This window comes from Spermophilus citellus, assembly GCF_964194105.1.
Source record: "Spermophilus citellus genome assembly, chromosome: 8".
Classification (NCBI taxonomy): domain Eukaryota; kingdom Metazoa; phylum Chordata; class Mammalia; order Rodentia; family Sciuridae; genus Spermophilus; species Spermophilus citellus.
Window position 1 is genome coordinate 1,250,216 of NC_138189.1, and position 27,555 is coordinate 1,277,770.

At 47.1% G+C, this 27,555-nt stretch overlaps 1 protein-coding gene across 1 annotated transcript in view; it reads right to left on the bottom strand.

Moving 5' to 3' along the window:
• The window catches only part of LETM1 (leucine zipper and EF-hand containing transmembrane protein 1), a 40,101-nt gene extending 22,014 nt beyond the window's left edge, over positions 1 to 18,087 (bottom strand). The window contains exons 1-3 of the mRNA XM_081304428.1: positions 17,828 to 18,087; positions 14,259 to 14,325; positions 5,828 to 6,278 (exon numbers count right to left, since the gene is read on the bottom strand). Of these exons, the coding sequence (XP_081160554.1) occupies positions 5,828 to 6,278; positions 14,259 to 14,325; positions 17,828 to 17,906 (597 nt within the window). The 5' untranslated portion in view covers positions 17,907 to 18,087. The remainder of the gene's footprint in view (positions 1 to 5,827; positions 6,279 to 14,258; positions 14,326 to 17,827) is intronic.
• Between the last annotated feature and the right edge of the window lie 9,468 nt (positions 18,088 to 27,555).

The following is a 27,555-nucleotide window of genomic DNA, read 5'->3' on the forward strand; positions in this document are numbered from 1 at the left end:
GGGGGCTGGGAATGTGGCTCAAGCAGTAGCGCGATCGCCTGGCATGCGTGCGGCCCGGGTTCGATCCTCAGCACCACATACCAACAAAGATGTTGTGTCCGCCGAGAACTAAAAAATAATAAATATTAAAAAAAAAAAAAAGCGGGGGGGGGGGGCAGTGGCACATGCCTATCATCCCAGCAGCTTAGGAGGCTAAGGCAGGAGGATGGCAAGTTCAAAACCAGCCTCAGCAATGGCAAGGCACCAAGCAATTCAGTAAGATCCTGTCTCTAATTAAAATACTAAATAGGGCTGGGGATGTGGCCTAGTAGTCAAGTGCCCCTGAGCTCAATGCTAGGTGAGATAAGCTAGACACAGGTCAAATTTTGTGATTCCACTAATGGGAGGAAACTAGAATCCTCAATTCCAGAGCCAGGAAGTGTGGTAGTGCTGCCAGGCAGCTGCTTGAACAGCATCTCATGTTCTGCTCTGGCATGGTCACTTGTGTCCTAGAGGCTCACAAACCCACCTTTTCCTGCTGGTCTCTGTAAGGCCCTGGTTCTCAAAACCAGAGTCCCAAATGACTCCCCAAATGCAGCTATTCTATACTGACCCTCTAGGCTTATTATCCTCTACTCAACACTATGAGCAAGTACCCAACAGTGACATGTGAGTCACACACTTCAAATGTCTTCCACTTAAAACAATGTTCATGGGGCTGGGGCTGAGCTCAGTGCAGAATGCTTGCCTAGCACATGTGAGGCACTGGGTTGTATCCTCACTCAGCACCACATGGAAATAAAGAAACAAACCCATAACACTTTGCTCAAATCAAAACTACCTATGAGATCCTAGGAAAATCCAGACAGGCTCTACAGACCCTCTCCTTAGTGCAAGTCACGGGGGACCTGGCCCCCAGCCCCACATTCCTGCTGACACCTGTCTGGTCTTTATGTGGCTGTTCCAAAGTGCCTCCCCCTCTTTTTCCTTTAAGACTCATCTTTTTCAGTGAAATAGCAAAACTGGAACTCAGGCAGAATGGGAAGATAGAGGAGATGGAGGGGGCCAGGCCACAAAGCAAGGTCTTACTCATTAAGCACCTGACACATGCTAGCAGGGTAGCTCTGAAGCTCTAGTGTGACCCTCTCCTGTAAATGATCCCTTTGCTCCCTTCCAAATTAGCACCCTGGGAAAAATTCCAGCCAGGTAAACAAAATAAAACAAAACCCTCTGTTCTCAATGAAGTATAGACTTAGAAGCTGGAATTATTCTCCTCAGGAACAACTCCCAAGGTCATCAGGTAAAGTGCTCCTCTGCTCACTGTGGAAGGCTTTGCTGCCCAATTCTGGGCAGACTGTCCGAGCAAAGGAATTCTGCATCTTTCCTTGGCTGCTCTAAGCAACTTAGTACTAAGTCTCAACTTAATTTTACTAAATTGCTTAGGGCCACTGCTAACACCTGGGAACATGCACAAAAAAGAGGAACTGGAAAAAAGAAGGAAGGAGAGCATGGACTATGACTTCACTTACTTCACAAAGAACAAAAGGCCTGTGGCATAACCATTAACTCGAACACTCTGCTTTGGAAGAAGGGTTTCTATGAGAGATCAAGTCACCACTGGGCATGCGAGAAGTCCAGAGGAGAGGGGCAACCCATCTGCCACAGCCTCCTGACCTTGGTCCCTTCCTTTTGGTCATGGTTGTAGGGAATGCCCGGATGCTAAGTCAGGGCGGGGAAGCTCTCCTACCCCTGATGCTGCAGAAACACTGTGCCTGCAGGCTCACACTACAGACACTGGCAACAAAAAACTGTTTGTGAGATCATCCCACTCTTATGCCTGCCCGGTGTCAGCCAAAAATTAAAGCCAGGGTCACAGCACCTCTGAAACCCCACACTTTCAGGCACATTTTAACACCAAGATGCTTGATGTCCAGTTAGAACGGGCTGAATTTATCCATCAGAACATATATTTCAAACAATGCTTGCATATTTTTGTAAAACAAAACTTTTTGCAAAACACAGAGCAATAAAATAACTTTTTAAGCATTTATAAACACAAAAGCAGAATTACAACTACTTGCTATATGGCACATTTAAGCATAATTATCTTTAAAAAGGCAGAGGATGATTTAAACATTATACAATGTGTATGTGTATTGAAACATCACATGTACCTCCTAAATAGGTATAATTTTTGCTTTTATGTATCAATTTTAAAAATACATGTTTTTCAGAAAAGATCAAAGATACTGCTAAAACATGGATAGGATTCAAACATGAGACCTGAAACAATAAGCTAGTTTCCTATCACATGCAGACAGGAGAACAAATACTCCAAATCAATACAAGGACACATACTCCAAAGGAGATGAGATATGGAGGTGCCAGTGGACTGAGAAACCAAAATCCCTTTTCTTGCCCTTGTACCCTGCTGGAGGGCCAGGAAGAACTACTGGCATCCAAATGCTCACACCAGAAGACTAGAGGCCTCAGGTTCCTGGTGAAAGAGTCCGTGTGCCTGAGCTCCCACCCCAAGTTGTATCACCAAGCTCATGAGGACTCCCCTGCTACATAGACACACAGCTGACAAATACCCAAAATCCTTATCAGTTATCATTTTACAAATGCCCACCTCAGTTGCAGGCATAAACCATTTTCTATTTCTGCAAGCCCAATGCCCAACTGCTAGAGATAGCTGGATGGGAAGGAACACGCAGGCACTTGGCTGCACTTGTCAGTGGAAGGCCCTGAGGTCCTGTGTATCTGGAGTGGTCTCGTGTTTCACATGAGAGGTTTCATAGTGGGGCCTGTTGGCACAAAGGCTCCAAGACATACCGAGAATTAGCTATGGGCAGCAAGCCTATACAGGAAGAATACAGGAAGCAGGGTCAGGGCGAGGGTGGAGCATGTGGCAGGATAGCTTCTGGGAAGGCTCTGGCTTCAACCAGGGAAAGGGGCCCACAGAGCACTGAGCTTGAGCCCATTTCCCATTTTTTTTTTGGTATAGGGATTGTAACCAGGGACACTTAACCATTAAGCCACAGCCCCAGCCCTTTCCATATTTTATTTAGAGAGAAGGCCTCACTGAGTTGTTAGGACCTTGCTAAATTGCTGAGGCTGGCTGTGAATTAGCTATTCTCCTGCCTCAGCCTCCCCAGCTGCCACTGGGATTACAGGCATACACCACCACACCCTGCCTACTTCTGTTTTAAAAGGACTGTTGTTGTAAAAGCATGGAGACAGACCGCAGGGCTCGTAGGCCACGGTTTCGGGCAGGATGGGTGGTGGGGTGGGGAGCACTCAGACTAGGGCTGCTATAGAACAATGTAGGTGTTGGGAGCTGCCAAGGCTTTGGCCTAAGTGCCAGCGAGGGTGGGCTGCCATGCTGAACTGAGGACAGCTGGAGGCCACCAAGAGATGTTCAGGAATGGGCAGGGGGAAGACTGGGTTTTGTTTCAGACATGCATGCTCCGAGTGGATCTCTGAGACCACACATGGGGAAAGAGCAATAGGGCAGTGGGATATAAGCAGCATAGGGGCAGGGCCCAGGCTGGACACACATGGGGGCATCAGCCACAGGGGCAGAGCTGAGTGATTGGACCTGCTTTCCTTGGTCCTCAGGGCAGAGGGTGCTGTGCAAGGAGGCACCGGGCAGACGTCATCTGGGCCACACGACCAATGATCCCTGAGGTATCTCACTGACCCTAGTGGGAGGTGACAAGGGTACTTGCTGACCAGGAAACAATGCAAGACAAGCCCCGGGTCTGCACTAACAGACACCAGCCAGTGTGCCCCACTGTAGGGCCATCACAGACAAGAAGGGCCTCAGGAGCAGCATGGGGTCCTGCAACAGAGAAAGGAAGTTGCCCAGAAAGTGGAAACAGAATCAAGCTTGGGTCAGGAGTAAGGGGCTGAGCTGTGACCAGTTACCAAGACAAGCATTCAGTGAGCTAGGGCAGATGATTTGGGACTCTGCAGCATCTCTGCAACTTCCCTATAGACGAAAATCATCCCAAAGTTAAAGGTTTATTTAAAAATTAATAAATAGTGGGGACCACAAAAGGTAATGGGAATTCCCAGAAGCTGGGAACAATGAAGTGCTCTTGGGAGGAAGGACTGAGCAAGCAGGAGAAGCTGTACCTGGAGGGGGATCTCACACAGGCTCCTTCCATGGCCTCCAAGATCCCACAGCTCCCACTGCACCCACAGGGCAAATGCAACATCCACACTGGAGAAGCTGACTCAACACACAGACTGCACAGGGTTCCCATGGACAAGACCATGCTGCAGATGAACTGACAGTTCGAAATCACAAAACACACATCATTCACTGTGGCCAAGGTCCACAATAAAGAGCAGGATTCATCTCCCACAAAAGTAAGAAAATGAAAATACTGAATTCATGCCAGGAGACAAATGTAAGTATACTTAAAATTGTAAATAAGTATACTTTAAATTGTTGAAGACTTAAAACAAAAAATAAATAAATAAACAAAAGCCTATCAAGAGATGGACATTATCATCCAAAGTACATGTATAAAGATATGAATGGTGTGAATATACTTTGTATACAACCAGAGATATGAAAAATTGTGCTCTATATGTGTAATAAGAATTGTGATGCATTCTGCTATCATATATAAATTAAAAAATCAAAAAACCCAAAACTTAATAGAACTTCTAGAGGTAAAAATATGAGCATTGAAAAGAAAACTAATAGATGCATTAAAAGATTATTTTAGCTGAAAAAAGAATGAACAAGATAGAAAAGAAGTATTTAGGTGGCAGTCCTGAGAGACAAAGATAGACAATAGGAAAAGGGTACAGAGTTGCATGCCTATAATCCCAGTGACATGGGAGGCTGAGACAGGAGGATCACAAATTCTAGACCAGCCTGGGCAAATAGTAAAGCCTTAAGCAACTTACTGAGACCCTGTCTCAAAATAAAAAGGGCTGGGGATGTAGCTCATTGGTAAAGTACCCCTGGGTTTAATCCCTAATACAAAAAAAAAAAAAAAAAAAAAAAAAGAGTGACAATGGTAAGAGTCTTTACCTTTTTTGTAGTGGCAATTGAGCCCAGGGGTGTTCTACCTCTGAGCTACATCCCCAGGCCTTTTATGAAACTTTTATTGTGAAACAAAGTCTTGCTAAGTTTACTAAGTTGCCCAGGTCAGTCTCAGACTTACAAACCTCTTGCCTCAGCCTCTGGAGTTGATGAATTACAGGTTTGCACCACTGTGTCCATCTTGCTTTTTTTGAAATGGGGGTCTGGCCTCCAACTATTGGGCTCAAGTGATCCTCCCCATCTCAGCCTTCTGAGCAGCTGGGACCACAGACATGCACCACCATGCCCTGCTTAGGAAGAACTTCCATGGAGCCAGGACTAAAGGAGTGGTGTAGATGCCAGCAGGACTTCTGACAGTCCAGTGTAGATGTCGATCAGTAAAGAGACACTTCCCCAGAGGAACACCGTGGCACTGGGGGAGAAGAGCCACAGCCACACAGTGTGGACTTTTCAAGGAACAGAAAGGAGGCACTGGGAGGGAACGAGGTGCTGGTACTGAGGTCCTGTCACAATTCGATGTTGGTATTATGGGGATGTCCCCACTTTTGTAGATTTATATTTAGCTATCAATGTACCTTTATTTATTTTATTTTTTTTGTGGCGCTAAGAATCGAACCCAGTGCATCACATGCTAGACAAGCACTCTACCACTGAGCCACAACCCCAGCCCTGTTTCAGAGGTTTTGTGATATTTTCCTCACCCAAAGCAGCAGAAAGCAAGTCCCAACGAGGTTTTGAAAGCAATCTCTGGGTGAAGCCAAGAGCTTGGTGCGTCCCCTTTACCTGCCTGCGCTCCCGGCGGGTCAGGGTGTGGCCGTTGAGGATGCGCCACAGCATGCGTGCTGCAATCTTGGTATCGATCCAGAGCAAACGGAAGCCATGGTAGTAATGCTTCAGCTCATCCAACACCTTCTGCCCAAGAGACTTCTTCACCACCACCTCAGCTGGTGGGCTGTACACAGGGCCACCCTCCTCCAACTTCTTATTCTTGTCCTTTAAGGATTTGAGGGACTTCTCCACCACAGAGTCATCACTAAGAGGGGGTGATGAGTGCCAGCCTCGCATAGAAAGGTACCGAGGTCCCGTAACAACCAAGCCTGCTGAAGTGGGGGTCCATGGCACTCTCGCTGCTGTGCGCAGGTGCTTGGGCCTCAAAGTCCAAACACTGAGGGGCTCATCTCTGAAGCAGAGGTACACAGGGTGGGCTGGAAAGGAGCAGCCAGATGAAATATTCCTTGAAAAAGGAAAAAGGGAAAATGGCAATGAGGAGCCAGCTGCAGTCTGTGGCTGCCCAGCAGCACACACCACAGAGAATCACAACCATGCACTAAATCCCACGTACTTCCTGAGACCTGAGACCCGAGACCCCCAGGAACCCTTAGGAGGGCTTGGGCATGATAGCAGAATGATGTGTGTCCCCAGGTGGGCCTGTTCCACATCCACCAGTATCTAGGCTCACAGGTCCCCAGAGAGATACAACAGCAGGACAGACATGCACAGAGTGGCATAGTGACCCCTGGACTCAACCCAACCTCTGGGCACCATCAACTTAAAGTGGTATGATATGCTTCTTTGGGATTTGGGGAACAGAGTTAAGAAGTCTGTCTAGTTTAGAGGTCCTCTCCCCTAACAGGTGACTTTTGATTGACAGGTTCTGGAGCAAAAGCACAAACTCAAAGACAGCCAGGCCTAAGGCCCCTACTCACTGGGCTCTAGCACTGGCCACCCCTGCCTAGCTATCGACAGCCTGTGCCCTGCCTGGCTCATATCCCCCCCGCCTTACCTCCACTGTTGTCTCGTCATAGTGCTGTCTTAAATCTGGGGAGCTGAGGAGAGGCCTGCTCCTTTCCCACCCAATGCAGGTTACACGGGGCCAGAACTGGTGAGGGTTAAGTGTTAGCCAAACTTCTCAGACTTCTATCAACAGTGAGTCCTGCCTACAGGTTTGCCCACTGCATCCACACACAAATCAGACAGGTCAGGAGGGCCACTGCAGTCTCAGGTCTCAGGAAGTACAAGGCCTGCCCCAGAGCCTGAGGTTGTATACATCACCTCTGTTCCCCATGTGGAGCTGTGATGCCATCTGCCATCCAACGTGGGACAACTGGCCTGTACAGTTCTCTTTCAGGTTTATCATCTCCTACTTATCTTGTCTGGCAAATTAGAAGCCTCTCCCATGGCTTGAGGACAGAGCCACCTGAGTGGCCATAGGCTCCAACCCACCCCAGAGGGCTGTCATTCATATATATATGAATGACACACACACACACTATCCTAGTTTCTTCCCATCTCTAGTCATTTCTACATCTGACTAGACACCAGAGTGAGGGCCATGACCGTCTGGGCTCAAAATCAGGCTCCACTACTTACTTCTGTCTGATCCTGACCAAGTAACTTCAACTCTAGGCTCTGGGAGCTTCCTTTGGAAATACATGTGAATATGTGCCTAGTGCCCCGAATAGGAAATGGCTGTGGCAATGACTATCCTATCAAACTAGTAGATGCAAGATGGGAACCTCTAGAATTGCTGAGCTTAGAGGTTGGATCCTGCAGGACCACCAGCGTGCACCTACCTGCCTTAGCTTGAAGCAGGTGGAGGGCAGGTCCAGCGGGGGCATTGCACTGCCAGCATGGAACACACTGGGCACAGGCACTGGCTGTGAACCTCTCTAGGAGCCCTCCAGGATCCGTCTTCCCTTAACTACCGACTTGAAAGCCTAGCACTGAGCTCACAGAAAGCTTCTGAAGATGGAGTGATGAGACAAAAGAGTACAGGGGCCACACCATGACACTGGTGTGGTGAGCAGAGGGTGTGTACCTCCCTCAGTGTGTGTGGGCTCTCTTCACTGTTTCACCGAACACCTGGAAACCATCCCTTGAATTCACCATCCTGAGCCACAGTGTTGCTGAGGACCAGGCCACAGAGAACGTGGCAGAGCCCACTCAGGCTCAGAGAACCACTTGGCCACGTTTCTCGTCATGTGTGGATGGCATCAGTGCCTGCATGTGGAACACGTCACTCCTCTCTCCATCACGCTTGATTATACAGCTTTCCAGCATTTGATTAACAAGGCTTCCATAAGGCGGCAAGATGTCAGCAGTTTTTTAAAGGGGCAGCCAACAGACAAAGATGAAGAGATTTTAAAACAGACGAAGCACAGAAGCTCATGGCATATATGGTTTTGGGACACCCCCACAGACCTGGCTGTGTTCAAGCTCAGAGAGCTATTATTAATAATCTAGCCAGAAAGGTTTACTGAGGCCGGTTTCAAATTTGGGATCCTCCTGTCTTAGCCTCCCGAGCCGCTGGGATTATAGGCGTGCACCACTGTGCACTGCTACATCACATTAAAACATTTTTTGATCAACACAGAACTTAGCCAGCAGCTGAGACAGCACCATCCAGGAAGGCCAGTCCAAGAGGCCCAGCTTCTCACCACGCTATCGCTGACCTCCTGCTTTTCTCTTCCTTGATAAATCACCTGTAAAATGGGGGAACCTTGCTGAGCAAATGCAACATCTCAACAAGAAGCAGACAGTAGACAGCTGGTAGGAGGCCTGCTTGGGCACACTACACACTCCAGCACTGCTGTGAAGCTGTTTGCTTACCTGAGGATGCAAACGCCAATAACCACAACCAGGACACCCTATCTTTGCTTCCAGAAAAGAAAAACCAAGGAGTGCCTTGCAAAGAAGCAGCATCTCTGAGCCCTACCATTTCAGATGCACAGTCACTGGGGGAGTAAGCATGGGGTCCCAGACCTACTCTCCTGTCACAATGTGTTCTTGACTTCTGTCAAAATTTGTAAAAATGCCACAAGTACAAAGGCCTGCAGGCTGCTCCCAAGGAGACGACTGGCATAAGGCACTCCCAGAACCTCCTGCCATGGCTGCCCTCAGACAGGCACAAAGTGAGGCAATGAACCAAGGTCAAGCCAGGGAGGACATCAACCAGGACATGTTGCCCAGTTCTTCAGGGCATAATGCTAACAGGGGCTAAGAAATCCCCAATAAGAAAGAACAAAGAAAAGAGGAATGACATAGCAACAGCCACCACCACCAGGAAGGATGACTCCAGAAGCGCAGGGCAACTCTGAGCCCTGTGCTTACAAAAATTCCACAATAAGATGTGAAACTACTGGCTCCCCTCTGCTGGGGGACTAGAGAACATACACAAACAAAGTAACCAAGAGGCCCAGTGCCTTGCTCCAGCCTGAGGCCTGAGAAGGTGTGCCTGGAAAGCAATGTTGCTATGTGCCAAGGACACATACTACAGGAACATTTGCCAGGGGCCTGGATGCACCTGGCCATCAGCATAGTGCTATTTCCCAAGCACATCTCACTGGCATTCATGCCACGTGGAAATGCAGGACAGAAAGGGCCCTCACCCCAAATCAAGTGTTCCCACCATGAGGAAAGCCCCACTGGGTTGCAGGATGCTTGTTGCTCGCTGCATGATTGCCCACTGCCTGTGCAAAGATGGCGTGCTGCCTTCCTTCCCTCACTTCCATAATTAAGGTCAAAAGCTGCTCAGGAATGTCCCAATGTTGTGCTGGATGGAAAGTACTCCACCTACTCCCCATCAGGGGCCTGGGCCATTTCAATCAAAGACTATCTTAGGCTGTAAAATAACTGCCAAACAACCATACCAATGGCTACCACTCACAATGACTTTTCTGGGTGTGATTCAAGATTTCTTATTCTGAGCAATCAAATTGAAAAATGAAAGCTCTTTGCTGCTCAATGGAAAGTGCTAATTTGAAATATGAGTTCATCTAAACAGCTTTACCATTTTTCATTAAGTAAATCTCTTCTAAAAATTTATTAATAAAGCATACATTTTAGATTTTAATATGAACCTTAAGTGCTAAAAAAGGTACTTAGCAAATTCAATGTCCCTTCCCAATGAAAACACTTGAATAAACAGCCATGGCAAAGAATACTGAAACCCAAAACTATACTACAGGCAATGAGCACTAGCCCCTGTTCTACTGCTATGATGGTGCATGACTGACTACAGCTGTCCTAAGGCAGAACTGGATGTACAGGCAAGAACTGAAACCACTTGCACTGGAGGCTGGGGTGGAAGAGGCAACACTGTTGTCTACCAGCAAGCTCATGACCCTACCTGAATCTGTGCTGCCATGTGAGCCAAACTGGAAGTAAACACAGTGGTGCCAAGCGGCCAGACTCAACAACATCACACACAGCAATGCCACAAATGCCAGCAGCAACCACTTGGAAAGGTAATAAAAAAGAAGCTGGGCACAGCGGCACACAACTATAATCCCACGGCTTGGGAGGCTGAGGCAGGAGGACTGCAAGTTCAAAGCCAGCCTCAGCAAAAGCAAGGTGTTAAGCAACTCAGTGAGACCCTGTCTCTAATGTCTCTAAATAAAATGCAAACTAGGGCTGGGGATGTGGCTCAGTGGTTCGAATGCTCCTCAGTTCAATCCCTGGTACCTCCCCCCACAAAAAAGAAAGGTAATATAAAAGAATGGCATGACTTTTTCTGAAAGAGGAGGGAAAGATCTTAATAAAACAAAGTAGAGACTGGGCATGTAGTTCAGTGGCAGGCCACTTGCTTTGCATGAATGAAACGCTGTCTCAAAATAAATAAAAACACCTGGTTCAAACCCCAGTACCAAAAAAAAAAAAAAAAAAAAAAAGTCGTCCAGGGCTGGGGATGTGGCTCAAGCGGTAGTGCACTCGCCTGGCAAGCGTGCGACCCGGGTTCGATTCTCAGCACCACATACAAACAAAGATGTTATTTCCGCCGAAAACTAAAAAATAAATAAACAAATATTTTTTTAAAAAATGTTAAAAAAAAAAAGTCGTCCATTGAACCCAGGGGTCCTAACCACTGAGCTACATCCCCATCACTTTTTAATTTTTTATTTCAAGACAGGGTCTGGCTAAGTTGTCCAAATGGGACTTGTGACTTCAGCCTCCTGAGTAGCTGGGGTTATAGGTGTGCATTTATTCATTGACAATCTGATATTATAAAAGTTACTATTCCTAAGCCAGGAGCAGTGGTACACACTTGTAATCCCAGCACTGTGGGAGAATGAGACAGGAGGATCACAAGTTCAAAGCCACCCTCAGCAACCTCAGCAACTCAGTGAGACCCTGTCTCTAAATAAAATACGATACAGGGCTGAGATGTGGCTCAGGGATTGAGTGCCCCTGAGTTCAATCCCCAGTACCCCCCCCCAAAAGTTACTAATTCCTAGTGGTTTGATAAGTTTAATGATATTTCAGTCACAATCCCATAAGGACTTTTTTTAAAATTTTTTTTATTTTATTTATTTTTATGTGGTGCCGAGGATCGAACCCAGTGCCTCACACAGGCAAGGCAAGTGCTCTACCACTGAGCTACAATCCCAGCCCCCATAAAGACTCTTTTAGAACTGAAACAGCTGGCAAGTTCATCTAAAGGGACACTCAAGAACTCAGAGCAGGGGGCTGGGGATGTGGCTCAAGCGGTAGCGCGCTTGCCTGGCATGCGTGCGGCCCGGGTTCGATCCTCAGCACCACATACCGACAAAGATGTTGTGTCTGCCGAGAACTAAAAAATAAATATTAAAAAATTAAAAAAAAAAAAAAAGAACTCAGAGCAAGGCCTAGAAATGAAGGTCGAGAACCTGGTATCTAGACAAGCATCCACTAGAAAACTCACTAGGAAAAATGGCAGACATTGGAACTGCAGATGGACCACACTGGACCAATAATAGATGCCTGGGTAAGCTTTGAATTTCTGATCAGTGCACCTCTATCTCACACATGGGCAGATTCATGAGTCCCCATGAGAAGCACCTAGTCAGCACTGGGGTCAGTACTTTAAAACCAGAAACACACAGACTCCATCCAGCTTCTTCTGAACCAAAGAGCAGGCCCTACAAGGTCACATCCTGCATGGCACCCTAGGTAACCACCACACTCCCAGCCACCCACAGACCTTAGAGTTGGCTTCAGAAAAGCACACTTCAGCAGGAATAAAACTGCTCTGTGTGCATACCTTAATGCTGCCATTCATCAGAAGATTCCATGTCAACAGTCCTGCGACTATGAAAGTGAAACTTTACTAATCCTGTATCTGCTGGGTTGAACTGGTGGTGGAAGGCACAGACTAGATCATGCTTTTTTATGTTTTTTTTTTTTTGTGTGTGTGTGTGTGTGTGTGTGTGGCAGTACAGACTGAATCTGGGGATGCTCTACCCCTGAACTATACCCCCAGTCCTTTTTAATTAGACAGGGTCTCGAATCCTGTCTTGAGACCAGCTGGCCTTGAACTTGCCATCTTCCTGCCTCACTCTCCCAGGCTGCAGTGATTACATGTGTGCACCACCACACCAGACTACGGGCAATTCTCTTAGCCAGTTTTGTCTGTGTCTAACCAACCACTGCATGTTCAGCAGCAATTCAGCCACAGAAACACTGCCTGAGCCCAAGACGCCACACAGGCCTGGTTGCTCATTCCAGCACTGACATATGCCACAGAAATCAAATTGTGCTTCAGTAACAACCAAACCTTCACACATACCTCATAGTTTTTATTTTAAAGAATTAAATCTATGGGCTGGGGATGTGGCTCAAGCCGTAGCACACTCGCCTGGCATGCGTGCGGCCCGGGTTCGATCCTCAGCACCACATACAAACAATCCTCAGCACCACAAACAAAGATGTTGTGTCCGCCGAAAACTAAAAAAATATATATATTAAAAAAAAAAAAGAATTAAATCTGTCACTGGGTACAGTGGCACACATCTATAATCCTAGTGACTCAGGAGGCTGAGGAAGGAGAATCTCAAGTTCATGGCTAGCCTCAGCAACTTAGCAAGATCCTGTCTCAAAATTTTTAAAAAAGGGGGCTGGGGATATAATTCAGTTGGTAGAGTGCTTGCCTCACATGCACAAAGCCCTGGGTTCAATCCCTAGCACCACAAAAATAAATGAATAAATAAAAATTTTTTTAAAAAAGGGGTTCAGGATGTGGCTCAATAATAGAGCACCCCTAAGTTTAATCCTGAGCACCCCACCCCATAAAATTAATAATCTCAAATTAACAAAAACCCCTGCAAACTCCACAGCTATAAGGAGTATCTAGTGGCACTGGTGTCCTGCTCTCTCCCACAGGAAGCAAGAAGCAGCTGGGTTGTTGAAGGGAAAACAGATGAGCACCACTGTGATGTCCTAAACTGAGAGCCTAGGAGGAAGAGAAGGTCTCCCTAACACAGGTAAGACCAGGCGGAGGCAGATGCCAGCAGAGAGGACAGTGCAGGGCAAACAGCCACCTGGGGTAAGCCCATGTACAAAACAAGGGAATGTGGTTGCCACTTCCTCTAGGAAGCTCTTCTGGACTGGCCCACTGGTCTGGCAGCGGCATCACAACCTTATCTTAGACACCGTGACCACCTATCCACTATTGTTTGTCATATCACTAAACTGTGGGTGCCACAGGGAAAGGCTAAGTCCACCATGCCTGAGGTACATCCCCAGAGCCAGGTGCAGGGCCTGCTGGGGTCATTCCCAAGTCAGGATGCTCCTGAAGGACTGTGTTCAGGGAGGGTCTGCTCTGCGCCCACAGAAGATCCCAACACCCCAACTGATACTGCCAAACAGCACAGGGCATGATGACATGGGAAGCTGTGTGGAGCACAGAAAGACTACCACACCAGATCACCAGGACTGTGTGCAGACGCTAGGTGTGACTGTGCTAAAGCAGCTCATAAGAAAAAGGGCTGGGAGGGCTGCAGGTGTGGCTCAGTGGTAGAGCACTTGCCTAGCATGTGTGAGGCACCACATAAAAAATAAAGGTTTGGGGCTGGGGATGTGGCTCAAGCGGTGGGGCGCTCGCCTGGCATGCATGCGACCCGGATTCGATCCTCAGCACCACATACAAACAAAGAAGTTGTGTCCACCGAAAACTAAAAAATAAATATTAAAAAATTCTCTCTCTCTTAAAAAATAAATAAAAATTTAAAAACAAAGGTAATTGTTATTTTGTATACAACCAGAGATATGAAAAACTGTGCTCTATACATGTAATATAAATTGTAATGCATTCTGCTAAAAACAAATAAATAAATAAAGGATCTAAAAGAAACAAAAACAAAAAAGAAAGTAGGATCTGCTCTTTCCCTGACAACGCAGGAGTTACCCACCACACTCAGCATTCTCAAGCAGACAGGTACAAAGTGATGAGTGTACTTACAGGCGGCTTATCAGCCCCACGGTGCTGGCACAACTGAGACAAGCACGATGCCGGTGCCCCAGACTACCTATGACAAAAACAAGGAAGAAGTAAGTGAACAGGTCCCAACCAGGCATCTGTGAAAGTCTGAAAGTAGAAACCCATTAAGTTTCTGGAAGCCTGGCTTCCAAGCATAGCTAAGTGAAAAGTCTCTCCAGTTAGGAAACAGGGTCTTAGGGCAGCCCTGAGGAGAAAGCCAAGCAGGCCAAGCCCTAGAGAAAGGCCACTGGGTCCCCGGCTTAGGACCTATAGTTCCCTCCTGTTGGGAACTCCTCCCTACTAGCCTTGGCTGGCTTTGATGGTCAGGGGCCAAGGTGTACATGACCCCCAATGCACAGGCAGCCCTACAGATCAAGCAACAACCCCAGGGTGACAAGGGCTGAAGATTATAGGAAAAACCAACACCAAAAGGAAGCCGTTTCTTGGATAACAGCTGTGATGAGCGAGCATACAGGTTGTTTTTAGGGTTCAGACGTTCTGATGCTTTCCCTACCTCACTCTAGTTCCCATAAGCATGTCAGAGGTCACTCACAGCACCATGAGGGTGGTGCCATCAAACTGAATGCAGGGGACAAGACAGTTGTGGGTGCAGTGGATCCAGGGGCAACAACCCCAGAAGGGCCAGCTCAGCCTGTGCAGAGGCTAGGTAGGCAAGAAGCCAATAGGACTGAAGGGTGGCACTCTGAAATGCCATCTGGCCCAATCCTCCAGGCAGTGGGAGTGGCAGTAAGGACATCCACTTGTCATTTTATGTCATTACCAGGAGGCAAAACTCATGCTTCTATGGGAAGGGTATCTAATACCACCAAATGTCACATTTAGGACCTTAACCAGACTGGGGACAGTCTGGTTAGCAAGTTAGGAGCTGGGGATGTTGTTCAATGGTTGAGTACTTGCCTAGTAAGTTGGAGCTGGGCTCACAAGTGTTTAGTCAGCACAATTCATAATGTAAAAGATATTAGCTACATTCTTACATGCATCAACCCCTACAAGTTAAATGTAAAAGTACAGGGTCATGAGCACGTCTTCACAGCCCCTTCCTCTGTTAAGGTGCTGCACTTCCTCCCTGCCTGGCCACTCCCGTCCCACCAGGATTTGGCTCAGAATTCCCCACCTACCTAGCCCCGAGCTGATAGCCTAGGCAATGCTGCTTTAACAGTTTCAGTCCCACTTCCCCTGCCCTCCCCAAACCCACTCTGAGGGCTAATCCAACTCTCCACAGAGACCCCTGGGGGAAAGGTCACCCAGGATGCCAGGGCTCAGGAGCCCATGACCCTCAGCAAGGGTGTCCAGGCTGCCTACACTTTTGCCCACTACAAATGTGGGTCCCACAGCCCCCTCAGTTTTGGTAATTTGCACAGAACCCAGCTAAGTGCTTCCATCACTGTCATAGTGCATCACAAATGAGCGGCTAGAGGAAGAGGCATAGAGGTTCCTAAGCACATCAGGCTCCTTCACAGCCTCATTACACAGGCACAACTGGACTACACTACAAACCCAATCTCCATATCCTTCCCTTCCCTGGAGATTGAGGCTAAAATTCCAACCCTCCAATCTCAGCCTGGCCAGCCTCACCTGCACTTTATACTTTGATCCAAGAAGGGACTTGTGAATAACAAAGCCACTACAGTCACACCCAGAAAATTCTGTCACTCCAAGAGCTTTAGGAGTTTAGTAACCAATATCAGGCACAGACACCAAATATACATTTTTACTATACCACACTTTACTTCTCCTGGCCTCCAGAAGAATAAGCTCCCATGTCAGGGTCCCGACCTCCTCCTCTTCAGAGGTTTCCCAGGGTCTCCTGGGACCTGCACTTTGAAGAGCACCAAGAACTCCTCCTGACCCCTCAGCCTGCTCCTCCATGGTCCTCCTGGGTTTAAACAACAGCACTGTGGGGCCTTGGGACTGGATACTTCTCTCCCACTAATCCTTCAGATGGACTTCAAACACAGCAACTTTCTCCCAAAGAAAGCATGGAAAGGGGAAGGAGAGTACCAGACAAGCTCACCTTGGCCTGGGGATGAAGGTCAATATCAACAGTGATAATGAACAATGATAAATCATCTTGACAGTACAGAGGCTAGATAGGATGTGATGAGACTCACTTCATCTCTGTGCCCTACTCCTTCAAACCCATCATCCTCAGTTTAAGTATGGGAAAAACATTTTTAAAAAATTGATGAGAGAAGCATTCTACAATATATCTAACCAGTACTCCTCAAAACTATGGGGTTGTGGCTCAGTGGTGGAGCACTTGCCTAGCACATATGAGGCCCTGAGTTCGACCCTCAGCACCACATAAAAATAAATAATAAAATAAAGGTACTGTGTCCATCTACAACTTAAAAAAAAAAAAAAAACTATCAAGGTCATGGAAAACAAGGGATGCCTAAGAAAGTGTCACAATCTAAAGAGCCCTGACTAAATGAATGTGTCCTGAATGGGTCCAGGAGCAGAGAGAATATCAGGATAAAATATGTACAGAATAAAGAAAAAGTACATAAAAGTATGTGCTGAATAAAGCATGGAAAAGATTAAAAATAATCTTAATATAGTATTGTCCTTAGCTCATTAGTTGTGACAGTGAACCACACTAACCAGGGGTCTTAATAATGGCCTTCCAGGGGAATGTCATTTCAGGGCATTCAGGAACAGGCTTCCCACAGCCCAGCCCGGAGTCCCATTGGCTCTGAATTCCCTTATTGGTTCTGCAGCGAACCATCTGCCTGCAGTGTACAATACTAAAGAACATGTTCTTAATAAATAAAGAACAATAACTATATATTTATTCCAAAACAAAAACATTCTGTTCTGGAATAAAAGCACCACAAAAGGAAAAAGAAAAAAAAGAAAGAAATCATCTAATTTTTAAGCCATAAACATGCTATAGAAATGCGAAGAGGCAGAAATACTTCATCAGCATCCTGAACACATCAACAGGTACAGACAACTCTGACAGCAGAGGCGGCGTGAACTGGGCAGCTCCTGCGGTCCTCCCCACCCGCCCTCATTGCTAAAAATGACAAGAACCGTGCCTGTCCTGGTGCACTTGTAATCCATAAAACGTCCAGAACTGCATTTTCCCGGGTGTCTCACCCTCACTGGGTGACTTTTACCTTTATGGCAACCTTACAAACAGGACACAAACGCGGAAGGCCGCTGAAGAGCCAGAGCACGGGCCGCCGCCCGCAGCCAGCCCGCGCCCCACCCGCGCAATGGCGGGCGGGCGGGTGGTGCCCGGGCCTGCGGGCTCCTGACTCCGCGACCAGAGCGTGGCCACAGGGCACGCCGGTCCTCGAGAGTGGACGCCGCGCTTCCCCGCGGAGGGGGCACGGACACTTTTCCACGCCCCCTCGGGGACAGTGACCTGAAGCGACCCGGGCGACTAAGGTCAGAACGCCGCCGGGCGCCCCGTGGGCCGCACGTGGCGGGGAGGCGCCCGCGCGGCCAGCCCCGCGCACGCGGCACCCGGACCCAAGCAGAGCCCCCAAGATCCCGCGCCTCGGCCCGGCCCGGGTGCTTACCCCGCGGGGCTGCGGCGCGGGGCGGCGGGAGGAGAGCTGGGCCCCGGCCGCGACACCTTCTCAGCAAGATGGACGCCATGTGCCGGCCGAGACGGCCTCCTGCGGCAGCCACTTCCTCCTCCTCGACGGCCGCGGCTCCTCACCGTCCCGGCAGCGCCTGGGCCCGGCCCGCACGGACAGCCGACGGGGACAGTTGGCAGCTGTCAGCGGGCGCTCAGCTCAAGGACCCAGCACCAGCAGCCGCCATGTCCCGGCACAGACGTAGGGCGGGCGGGGCGGGGCGACCGGCAGCCGCTCCCATAGGCCCCGCGGACGCCGGACGCCAGACGCCGGCCAGGTGAGAGGCGGCCCTGAGCCGCTGACTACCGGCTCCGGCGTGCACCGCGGCGGCCCGCCCATCCCACCTTCGGACTGCAGATCCCGGCAAGCACCGCGCGCCGCGGGCACAGGGCATTCTGGTTCTCGTGGTCCCGCGGGACTCCCGGCGAGCAGTCTGCGCACGCGCAGTGGCTCTTTTGCGGCGGCATTCGCAAGCAAGCCAGTATTTTAGCTGCCAGCCAGCTCGGCACTGTACGTCGCGTACGGCTTTTGGGACGCTGGGGAAGCGCTCGCTAGCGTCGTAAGCTCTCCAGGGGCAGGGAGCGGGACTGAGGCCACCCTTTTCTGTGGAGCGCCCAGGCCGCCCTCAGCTCCAGAATAGAGTGACCTCAGCCCCATCGTCCCCTTCTGTCTTTAAGTTGGGGGTGGGTGGAGTGAAGCAGGCTGAGAAAAGGTGGGGACCCGCGGGATGTAGGCCTTGGCCACTTTGGCCCTCCCCAGCAGGCCCCTTCTAACAGGCCTGCACCCCAATCCAGGGACACCAGGCGCTTCCTTGGGATTTCCCTCACTCTGACCACTTCCCGGCCTTTGCTCTCAGGCTCCCTGCAGAAGCCCTTACCCACCCTTTCCCTGCCCTCTCCATCTTTTTTTTTTTTTTTAGAGAGAATTTTTTAATATTTATTTTTTAGTTTTCAGGGGACACAGCATCTTTATTTTATTTATTTTATTATTTTTTTGAGAATTTTAATATTTATTTTTTAGATTTCGGCGGACACAACATCTTTTTTGTATGTGGTGCTGAGGATCGAACCCAGCACATCGCTTGAGCCACAGCCCCAGCCCCTGCCCTCTCCAACTTGTTCATATGTATAAACTTATGACATGGTCCCTCCCTCTCTGCACTCTGGGTGTACAAGTGAGGAACTCCTGATCCCAGCCAGCTTCCTAGTCTTTGAGATGTTATTTGAGGCTCCCTCCCCTTCACCCACCTCTCCCAGCACAGTTCACTGGGAAAAAGTAGCCAGCCTAGTCCTTTTCCCCAAACCAGAACCTTAAGAGATGGGCCTGCGTGGGCCTGGAGGTCCCATCACCCCAGAGAGGAGATGGTACTATTTATTTCAGGGCACTTTGAGGATGGTCATACTAAGTGTAGCCATTTCAGTTTATAAATATATAAACAGGCTGAGGCTGTGGCTTAGTGACAGGGCACTTGCCTAGCATGTGTGAGGCACTGGGTTCAATCCTTAGCACCACATACAAAAGTAAAATAAAGGTATGCTATCCATCTACAACTACAAGAGAAAAAAAAATTAAATATAAAGAAGGTTTTTTGTTTGTTTGTTTGTTTGTTTGGTACAGGGTATTGAACCCAGGGGCACTTAACCACTGAGCCACATCCCCAGTCCCTTTTTGTATTTTATTAGGGTCAGGGTCCTGCTGAATTGCTTAGGGCTTTGCTAAGTTACTGAGGCTGGCTTTGAACCTGTGATTCTCCTGCTTCAGCCTGTAAACCCCTAGGATTACAGGCATGTGCCACCGCACCTGGCTGCATTGTACACTCTTAACACCCGTGAAGGATGACCCTGACATGGCAGTCCAAGCTCAGAACCCTGCCCAGTCATTTGTTTTAGCACCATGGACTTTTTGTGTTTGTGTGTGAGCACGGAGAATTGAACCCAGGGGTGCTTTACCATTGAGCTACATCCCAAACCTTTTTTTCAGACTGGGTCTCATCAAGTTCCTGAGGGCTTCATTAATTGTTGAGACTGACCTGGAATTTGACGGTTCTCCTGCCTCAGCCTCCAGAGTTGCTGGGATCACAAGCTGAGCACCAGCTCACCTAACTTGATACCAAGGACTCTCCCACACTGTATGTGTCCTCCCAATGTTCCATGACCCTTGCTTAGTGTTTACACTGAGAAATCTGGTGGGATGTCCAGGGTAACACAGGTCCACTTAAGAAGGCATTAGGGAAGGGGCTTGGCATTTGGCTGGGGGATTTAGAATCAGGGTGCCACAGGAAGACAGCAGGGAAGGGCTGGGTGTGCTATCTTCAGGCCACACTTGGCTTCTTTTGTGTTTTGTTTTTGTAATTGTTTTTGTTTTTTGGAGCTGGAGCTCTACATTCCAGGCAAGTACTGTACACCTGAACCATATCTCCAGTCCCTACACTTGGGTTCAGGGCAGATAGAATTGGATTTGCCTCTATTGAGTTTGTATTGTGGTACTAGGAGTGAACCCAGGGGTTCTCTAACACTGACCTATACCCGCAGTCATTTTTATTTTATTGGTATCAGGATTGAACCCAGTAGCATTTAACCACTAAGCAACATCCCCAGCCTTTTTAATTTTATTTTTCTTTTTTGGTACCAGGGATTGAACTCAGGGGCACTCAACCACGGAGCCACATCCCCAGCCTTATTTATTTATTTATTTATTTATTTATTTATTTATTTATTTATTTATTTTTATTTAGAGACAGGGTCTCACTGAGTTGCCTAACGTCTCATCACTGCTGAGGCTGGCTTTGAACTCACTATTCTCCTGTCTCAGCCTCCTGAGCTGCTGGGATTACAAGCATGTACCATCACACCCAGCTCTTTTTAATTTTTATTTTGAGACAGGGTCTCACTAAGTTGCTTAGGGCCTTGTTAAGTTGCAGAGGCTGGATTTGAACTTGTGATTCTCCTGCCACAGCCACTTGAGCCGCTGGAATTACAGTCATGCACCATTCCACTCAGCTTATTTGTTTTGAGCAAGGTCTCTAAATTGCTGAGGGTCTCAATGAGTGGCCCAGGCTGGCCTTGAATGTGGAATCGTCCTGCTTCAGCCTCCTGAGTAACTGGGATTACAGGTGTGCACCACCATGCCTGGCTCCCTAGTGGGGTTTTCCCAGGAAGTGTGATAAAGGGAAAGAGGATCAGTGGAGTCAAGGGTATATGCAAGAGAGAGACTGTAAGCCTTGTCTGAGAGACTTAAACTTGGGAAGGGAAGGACAAGAGGGCACAGTGAAAGGTGGCATGATCACTGGCCTGTGGGCTGAAAGGGGATTTGGAGCCAGGTACCAAAGTGAGTGAGCTGAGGAAAGGGATACTTACCACTGAGTGGTGGATGGCTGCAGATTACTGGTGCAGGCTGCAATTAGAAGCCCTGACCCTCCAGGAGAAGAGCCTAAGGCAGGATGAAGAGCCAGGTTGCCCTTCTCCAGGTACATGCAGTTGAAGGAAGCAGAGAGCTATCTCCAGCCCCTTCTTGTGCCATTGGAATGACCTCCATACAGTGGTGTCTCCAGGTTAGGGTGTGCATGGGATGGAGGTCCAGCCTGCTTCCTCTCACAGACACACCTCCTATCCTTTCACCTAACACAATCCTGGATTGATGGAAACAGCTCAGCTAAAACACTGTTCTCACCAGCCTCCTTTGAAATTAAATCCAGGACTTGGGATAAAGGTCTTTGAAGGGAGGGTGATCCATTTGATGTCTCTGCTTCTTCCTGCTTATGTACCATTGTGAGAAGAAAGGAGCCTGGACTTCCTGCCTTGGGCTCACTCGTACCTAAGAGTGAAAGCATATTTCAGCCAGTTATCTGGAATGTCTTTGCACATAAAGCTGGACTTATCCCTAACAAATTGAAGGACAGATTCCTAGAATTTGGATCACTGGATCACAGCAAATGTGAATGTCTATTTTGTAAACTTTCAAAGTGTAACACACATGAAAAGTCAAAGTCCTAAATAAACATTTTCCCATCATATACACACCCAGGCCATCTGTGCTTGGATCCAGGTGGAAGGCTGCCACTCTCCAGAAGCCTCAAGCACCCTCTGACCTCACATCCTCTCAAAAATAAACTCTGACTATTGCTACCAGCAAACATCACTTTTGGCTTTTTAATTTTTTTTCCTTATATAAATGGAATCAGTGTAGAGTTTTTTATTTATTTATTTTTATATTAGTAATGTATGGATCCTATGGGCATTTAGCCAATGAGCCACATCCCCAGCCTGTTTCTTATTGTGGCACAGGGTCTCACTAATTTGCTTAGGACCTTGTTTAGTTGCTAAGCCTGGTTTTGAACACATGATCCTCCTGCTTCAGTCTCTCATGTCACTGGGATTACAGACATGCACCACTGTGCCTGGTGGCTTTTTTAAATTCACTTTTATGTCTCTCAAATTTATTAACTTTGTGAGTAATGGTAGTTTGTTATTTTTCATTGCTTTATAGTATCCTATTGTGTGAATTGAATATACCATAATTTGTTTGCTAATACAATGGTTGACCGACTCTTGATTTTTGGTCATAATAAATAAAATTGATGGTACTTTTTTTTTTTTTCAGTACTGGGGATTTAACCCAGGGGCACTCTACCACTGAGCTACATCCCAGTCTTTTAAAAATTTTATTGTGAGACAGGGTCTTGCTAAGTTGTTGGCCCAAAGCCTGCAACCCTCCTGCCTCAGCCTCCTGGATTGCTGGAATTACAGGTGTGTATCACCACCCAACTAGTTGACATTAATATTCTTGTACTGAATTTCTGCTGAGTATGCATGGCTTCTAGGGCAATAGGATTGCTGGGCAGAGGGCATGCTTAAGTTTTTATTATTTTTTTAATTTATTTTTTTAGGGCTGGAGATGTGGCTCAAGTGGTAGTGTGCTCACCTGGCATGCATGAGGCACTGGGTTCGATTCTCAGCACAATAAAATAATATTAAAAAATTATTTTTAAGAAGTAGTTAGACACAATACGTTAATCTTGTTTATTTATTTTATGTGGTGCTGAAGATCGAACCCAGGGCCTTGCACGTCCTAGACAAGTGCTCTACCACTGACGCACAACCCCAGCCCCTTCAGTTTTACTTTTGACAGATGGTTTTCCACAGGGGCTGCTCAGTTCCCTGACACAGGCAGAGCAAGAGTGATGCAGTCGGGGCCGGGGATGTGGCTCAAGCGGTAGCGCGCTCGCCTGGCATGCGTGCGGCCCAGGTTCGATCCTCAGCACCACATACCAACAAAGATGTTGTGTCCGCCGAAAACAAAAAATAAATAAATATTTAAAAAAAAAACTTGAGGATTTTCCCATTCCTCTTCATTTATAAAAAAAAAAAAAAAAAAAAAAAGAGTGATGCAGTCATTCCACATTCCCACCCACAACTGGTTCTGAGATGATTGTGGTTCAAATCATTCTGGAGGATAGTGACATATTGTGGTTTCATTTTGTATTTCTTTAATGATTAAAGTGTTTTTCTTTTGTTTTTGTTTTTAGCCATATTAAGGATTGAACCAGGGCCTTACACATGCTAGGTAAGTGCTCTACTGTTGAGCTACAAACCCAGAATTTATGAATTTATTCATTCAATTATTAATTTATGGTGTTACTGGGAATTTGAACCCAGGAATGCTCTACCACTGAGTTATACCCCCAACCCTTTGTTATTTTATTTTGAGACAAGGTGTTGCTAGGTTGCCTAGACTGGCCTTGAACTTTGTGATCCTCCTGCCTCAGCCTCCCCATTTGCTGGGATAACAGATAGCTTCTTTCCTTCTCTCTTTTTGGCAGTTCCTATTCACCAACCAACTCATGGTTGGTCCTAATCAGAGACATAGTCAACTTTGAGCTAATAAGCTTAAATTGCAAGGTCTGTCCTCTGTGTGGACCTTTATGAAACAGGGCAGTCACGTGGACTATTTAGTTTTCTTTCTTGAAATATTCACACATGATTTGTTGTTTTTGGACTATTTACTTTTTGATAAAATTTCTAAAAGTAAAATATTTTAATTGCAATTGGTTAAGACTGCCAATTGTGGAGGGACTGCCATCTTTCCACTGCCTTCTCTGGTTTAATGGTGAGGAGCCTAAGTGTGATTTGCATTCCAGTAGTTATACATCGCGCTCGAGGTTTGTTGGGGATCCTTAAGCTTTGTAGATTGTAAACATTTGTTTTTTAAGAGAGAGAGAGAGACAGAGAGAGAGAATTTTAGTATTTATTTTTTAGTTTTCGGGGGACACAACATCTTTGTTTATATGTGGTGCTGAGGATCGAACCCGGGCCGCACGCATGCCAGACGAGCGCTACCGCTTGAGCCACATCCCCAGCACTGTAAACATTCTTAAGAATGTTTTTACCAGGGCAGTAGCACACAACTGTAATTCCAGTGGCTTGGGAGGCTGAGGCAGGAGAATTACGAGTTCAAAGCCAGCCTCAGCAACTCAGTAAGACCCTATCTCCAAATAAAAAAGGGGCTGGGGATGTGGCTCAGTGGTTAAGTGCCTCTGGGTTCAATCCCAAGTAATAAATAAGTAAATAAAAAGTTTTTGATAATTTTGGAAAAATTTTGACCAAATTAAATGTAAAAAATATTTTATTGAGCTGGGGTTGTAGCTCAGCGGTAGAGTGCTTGCCCCCCATGTGGGAGACCTTGGATTCAATCCTCAGCACCACATAAAAAAAGTGAATGAATAAAATAAAGGTATTGTGTCAAACTACAATAAAAATATATTTTATTAAAAATATTTTTAACTTAATTTGTAAACTTTTCCTCTTTCTGTGGCTCCAATGCACATATGCTTAAGTCCTTGAAACTGTTTGTTTTCTTCAACATTTTGCTCTCTGTTCTTCAAATTGGATACTTACTACTGATCTATCTTTAGGGTCACTGACTTTTCTGTCATTTTCCATTCTCTGTCAAGACCATGAGTGATTTTGTCTTTTTTAGTTATGTTTTTTTCATTTCTAGAATCTTCATTTCATTCCATTTTTCTGTTTAGATTCTTTTTTCTTCTTTTTTAGACAATGTTTTCCTTCGATTGTTGAATGTTTTAAAATAGCAGCTTTAAAGTCTGCATCTGTCAAATCTAACAAGTAGGCTCAGAACTGGATTCTATTATTTGCTTTTTTCTGATTATGGTCCCATTTTTTCTGTCCTTTGCGTGCCACCTAGTGGTGGTGGTGGTGGTGGTTGTTTAGACAGATTCTGGCTAAGTTGCCCAGGCTGGCTAGAACTTGTAATCCTCCTGCCTCAGCCTCCCAAATTGCTGGGTTTACAAGCATGTGCCACCATGCCTGGCTGCCTAGTGACCTTTTTTTCCTTAAATATTATTTTTTAGATGTACACAATATTTTCTGAATGGACACAATATATTTTTATTTACTTATTTTTATTTATTTTTTTCTGGTGCTGAGGATGGAACCCAGGGCCTCACGCATGCAAGGCAAGTGCTCTACTGAGCCACAACCCCAGCCCTGCCTAGTGACTTTTTATTGTGTATTGATTGTTGTGGAGGTAATGGTATGGAGGCTTTAGATTCTGTTTTCTTCCTCTGAAGAAAGCTAATTTTCCCCCTAGCAGCCAGTTCAGTGACTGCAGTGGGTCACCTTGAACTGGGACTGGCTGGTTTTATGCTCTTTATAGCTGCAGAAAGTCCAAGATATTTTCCAAGCTCTTTCTTTAACTTTGGGAGTCAACTTCAGATGTCTCCTCTGTGGATCTTGTCAGGACTTGACTTCAGGCTTTGTTCAGGTGTGTGGTCACCAGCATGTGGATGGTGGGCCAGGATTCTTGTCTCTAGGTGTTAGTGCCCACACTGAGAAGTGCTGCCATATGTAACCAATAGGGTTTTGTGGAAATGACGATGGGGTTTCTGAGGCTAGACCGCTAAGACCTTGCAGCTTCTGTCTCCTTCGCTTTTGGATTATTACCCTGAATGAAGCCAAGTAGCATGTCATGAGGATACTCAAAACCTGTGGAGAGACCCATGTGGGGAGGAACCGAAGCTCTTGCCAACAGCAGCACCACCAAGGAAGCTGTCCTGCAGCCTGTAGCTGAACCTTCCTTCAGAAGACTGCAGCTGTGGACAATGTTTTGTCAGTGACTTCCTAGGACACCTTGAGGCAGAACTATCTGGCTCAGCCACTCCCAAATTCAAAGAAACTGTATGAGATAATCAATGTTTATACAGTGTTGAAACATTAACTTTTGAGGTAATCTGATATGTACCAGTGGGTAACTACAACAGGATTTGTCTAGAGAAGGTTTTACTCTCGGATGCTGTCCTAGTTCCCAGGAAATAGGTTCTGCTATCCTAGCTGCATGCCAGGGACATGATGTTTGAAAGAAGATGCTCCACCCTGGCCAGGCCAGAGCTGTCAGGGCAGTTCTCTTTGTTAAGTCCAGGTGTTCTCCCACTGAGCATGAGTCACCCATTCCTTAGCCAAGGGCCATGGGACAGCCTGGGTTCCCCTTCATACTGTCCCTCTGCTCCATGCCCTCTTCACCAATCTGGCTGCCTTGCTGCCCTCAGTTCAACAGGAGCACTCTATCCTGGCTAGACTTGGTCCCCTGTCCTCAGCTCATTGGAAGCACCCAACCCTAGCTGGACTTGGTCTCCTGTGCTACTGCCCAGAAATACAGAGCTGGGGAGGCCAAAGCTTACCTCATGAATTCCCCTGCTTTAGGCAGGGCAGCCTTGCACTTGCCACCTGAGAAGAGGCACCTCATCCCTTTTGTCTACCTTGTGTTACTTGGTGACAGCTGGTCTGGGGCTGGCTTCTATGACAGCAGGCAGTGGGAGCCTCAGTCAGATTTACCTTACAGAGCTGATGTGCCTTCATGGTAGGGCACTTGCCTAGCATGCACATAGGTCCTGGGTTCCCTCTCCAGCACCACCCACTCCACAAATTGCGAGATCCTTCTACCTTTGTGGGAAAACTGAAAGCTCAGAAACAAGTCTCATTCAGTTAACAATAATGGACTCTTACAGGTTTTAGTTTACACACACACACACACACACACACACACACATTCTAGTTGTAGTTGGACATAATACCTTTATTTAGTTTTCTTATTTTTATGTGGTATGGAGAATTGAACCCAGGGCCTCACACGTGCTAGGCAAACGCGCTACCGCTGAGCCACAACCCCAGCCCCCAGGTCTTAGTTTTAATAAAGCCAAACTGGAAGTGCAGGGTGTTATCATTAGGGGAAAATGGATGGGGGATTATATGTTAGCTTTGCAACTTTTCAGTAAAAAATAATCTAAAAGACCCACTTGGCTGAAAGTGGGTGTCTTAGGTGGATGCCCTCAGGCTGGCAGCTCTTGCTGTTCCCAGCTCAGGCTGCAAAAGCCGGCCACCAGTTCAGTAAAGAGTGGCCCAAAGCGCTCCACAAATATTTCACTGCAGGCACAAAGCTTAGGGAGAACTTTATTTTTTTTCTTTCTGCTGGTCTGGATGTGAATATCCTGTCATTTTCATAATTAAAAAAAGAAATGCTACTTTAGACCAAAGCCGGAGCCAGTGTCCCAGCAGAGCGCTGGAGGTGGGCGGGTGGGGCCTCCTGATCCAGGCCATTGCCCTGTGGGTCGTGGCTCTCGGCGCTGCTTCCTTCCTTCCGAGGGACCTGGAGCTGCA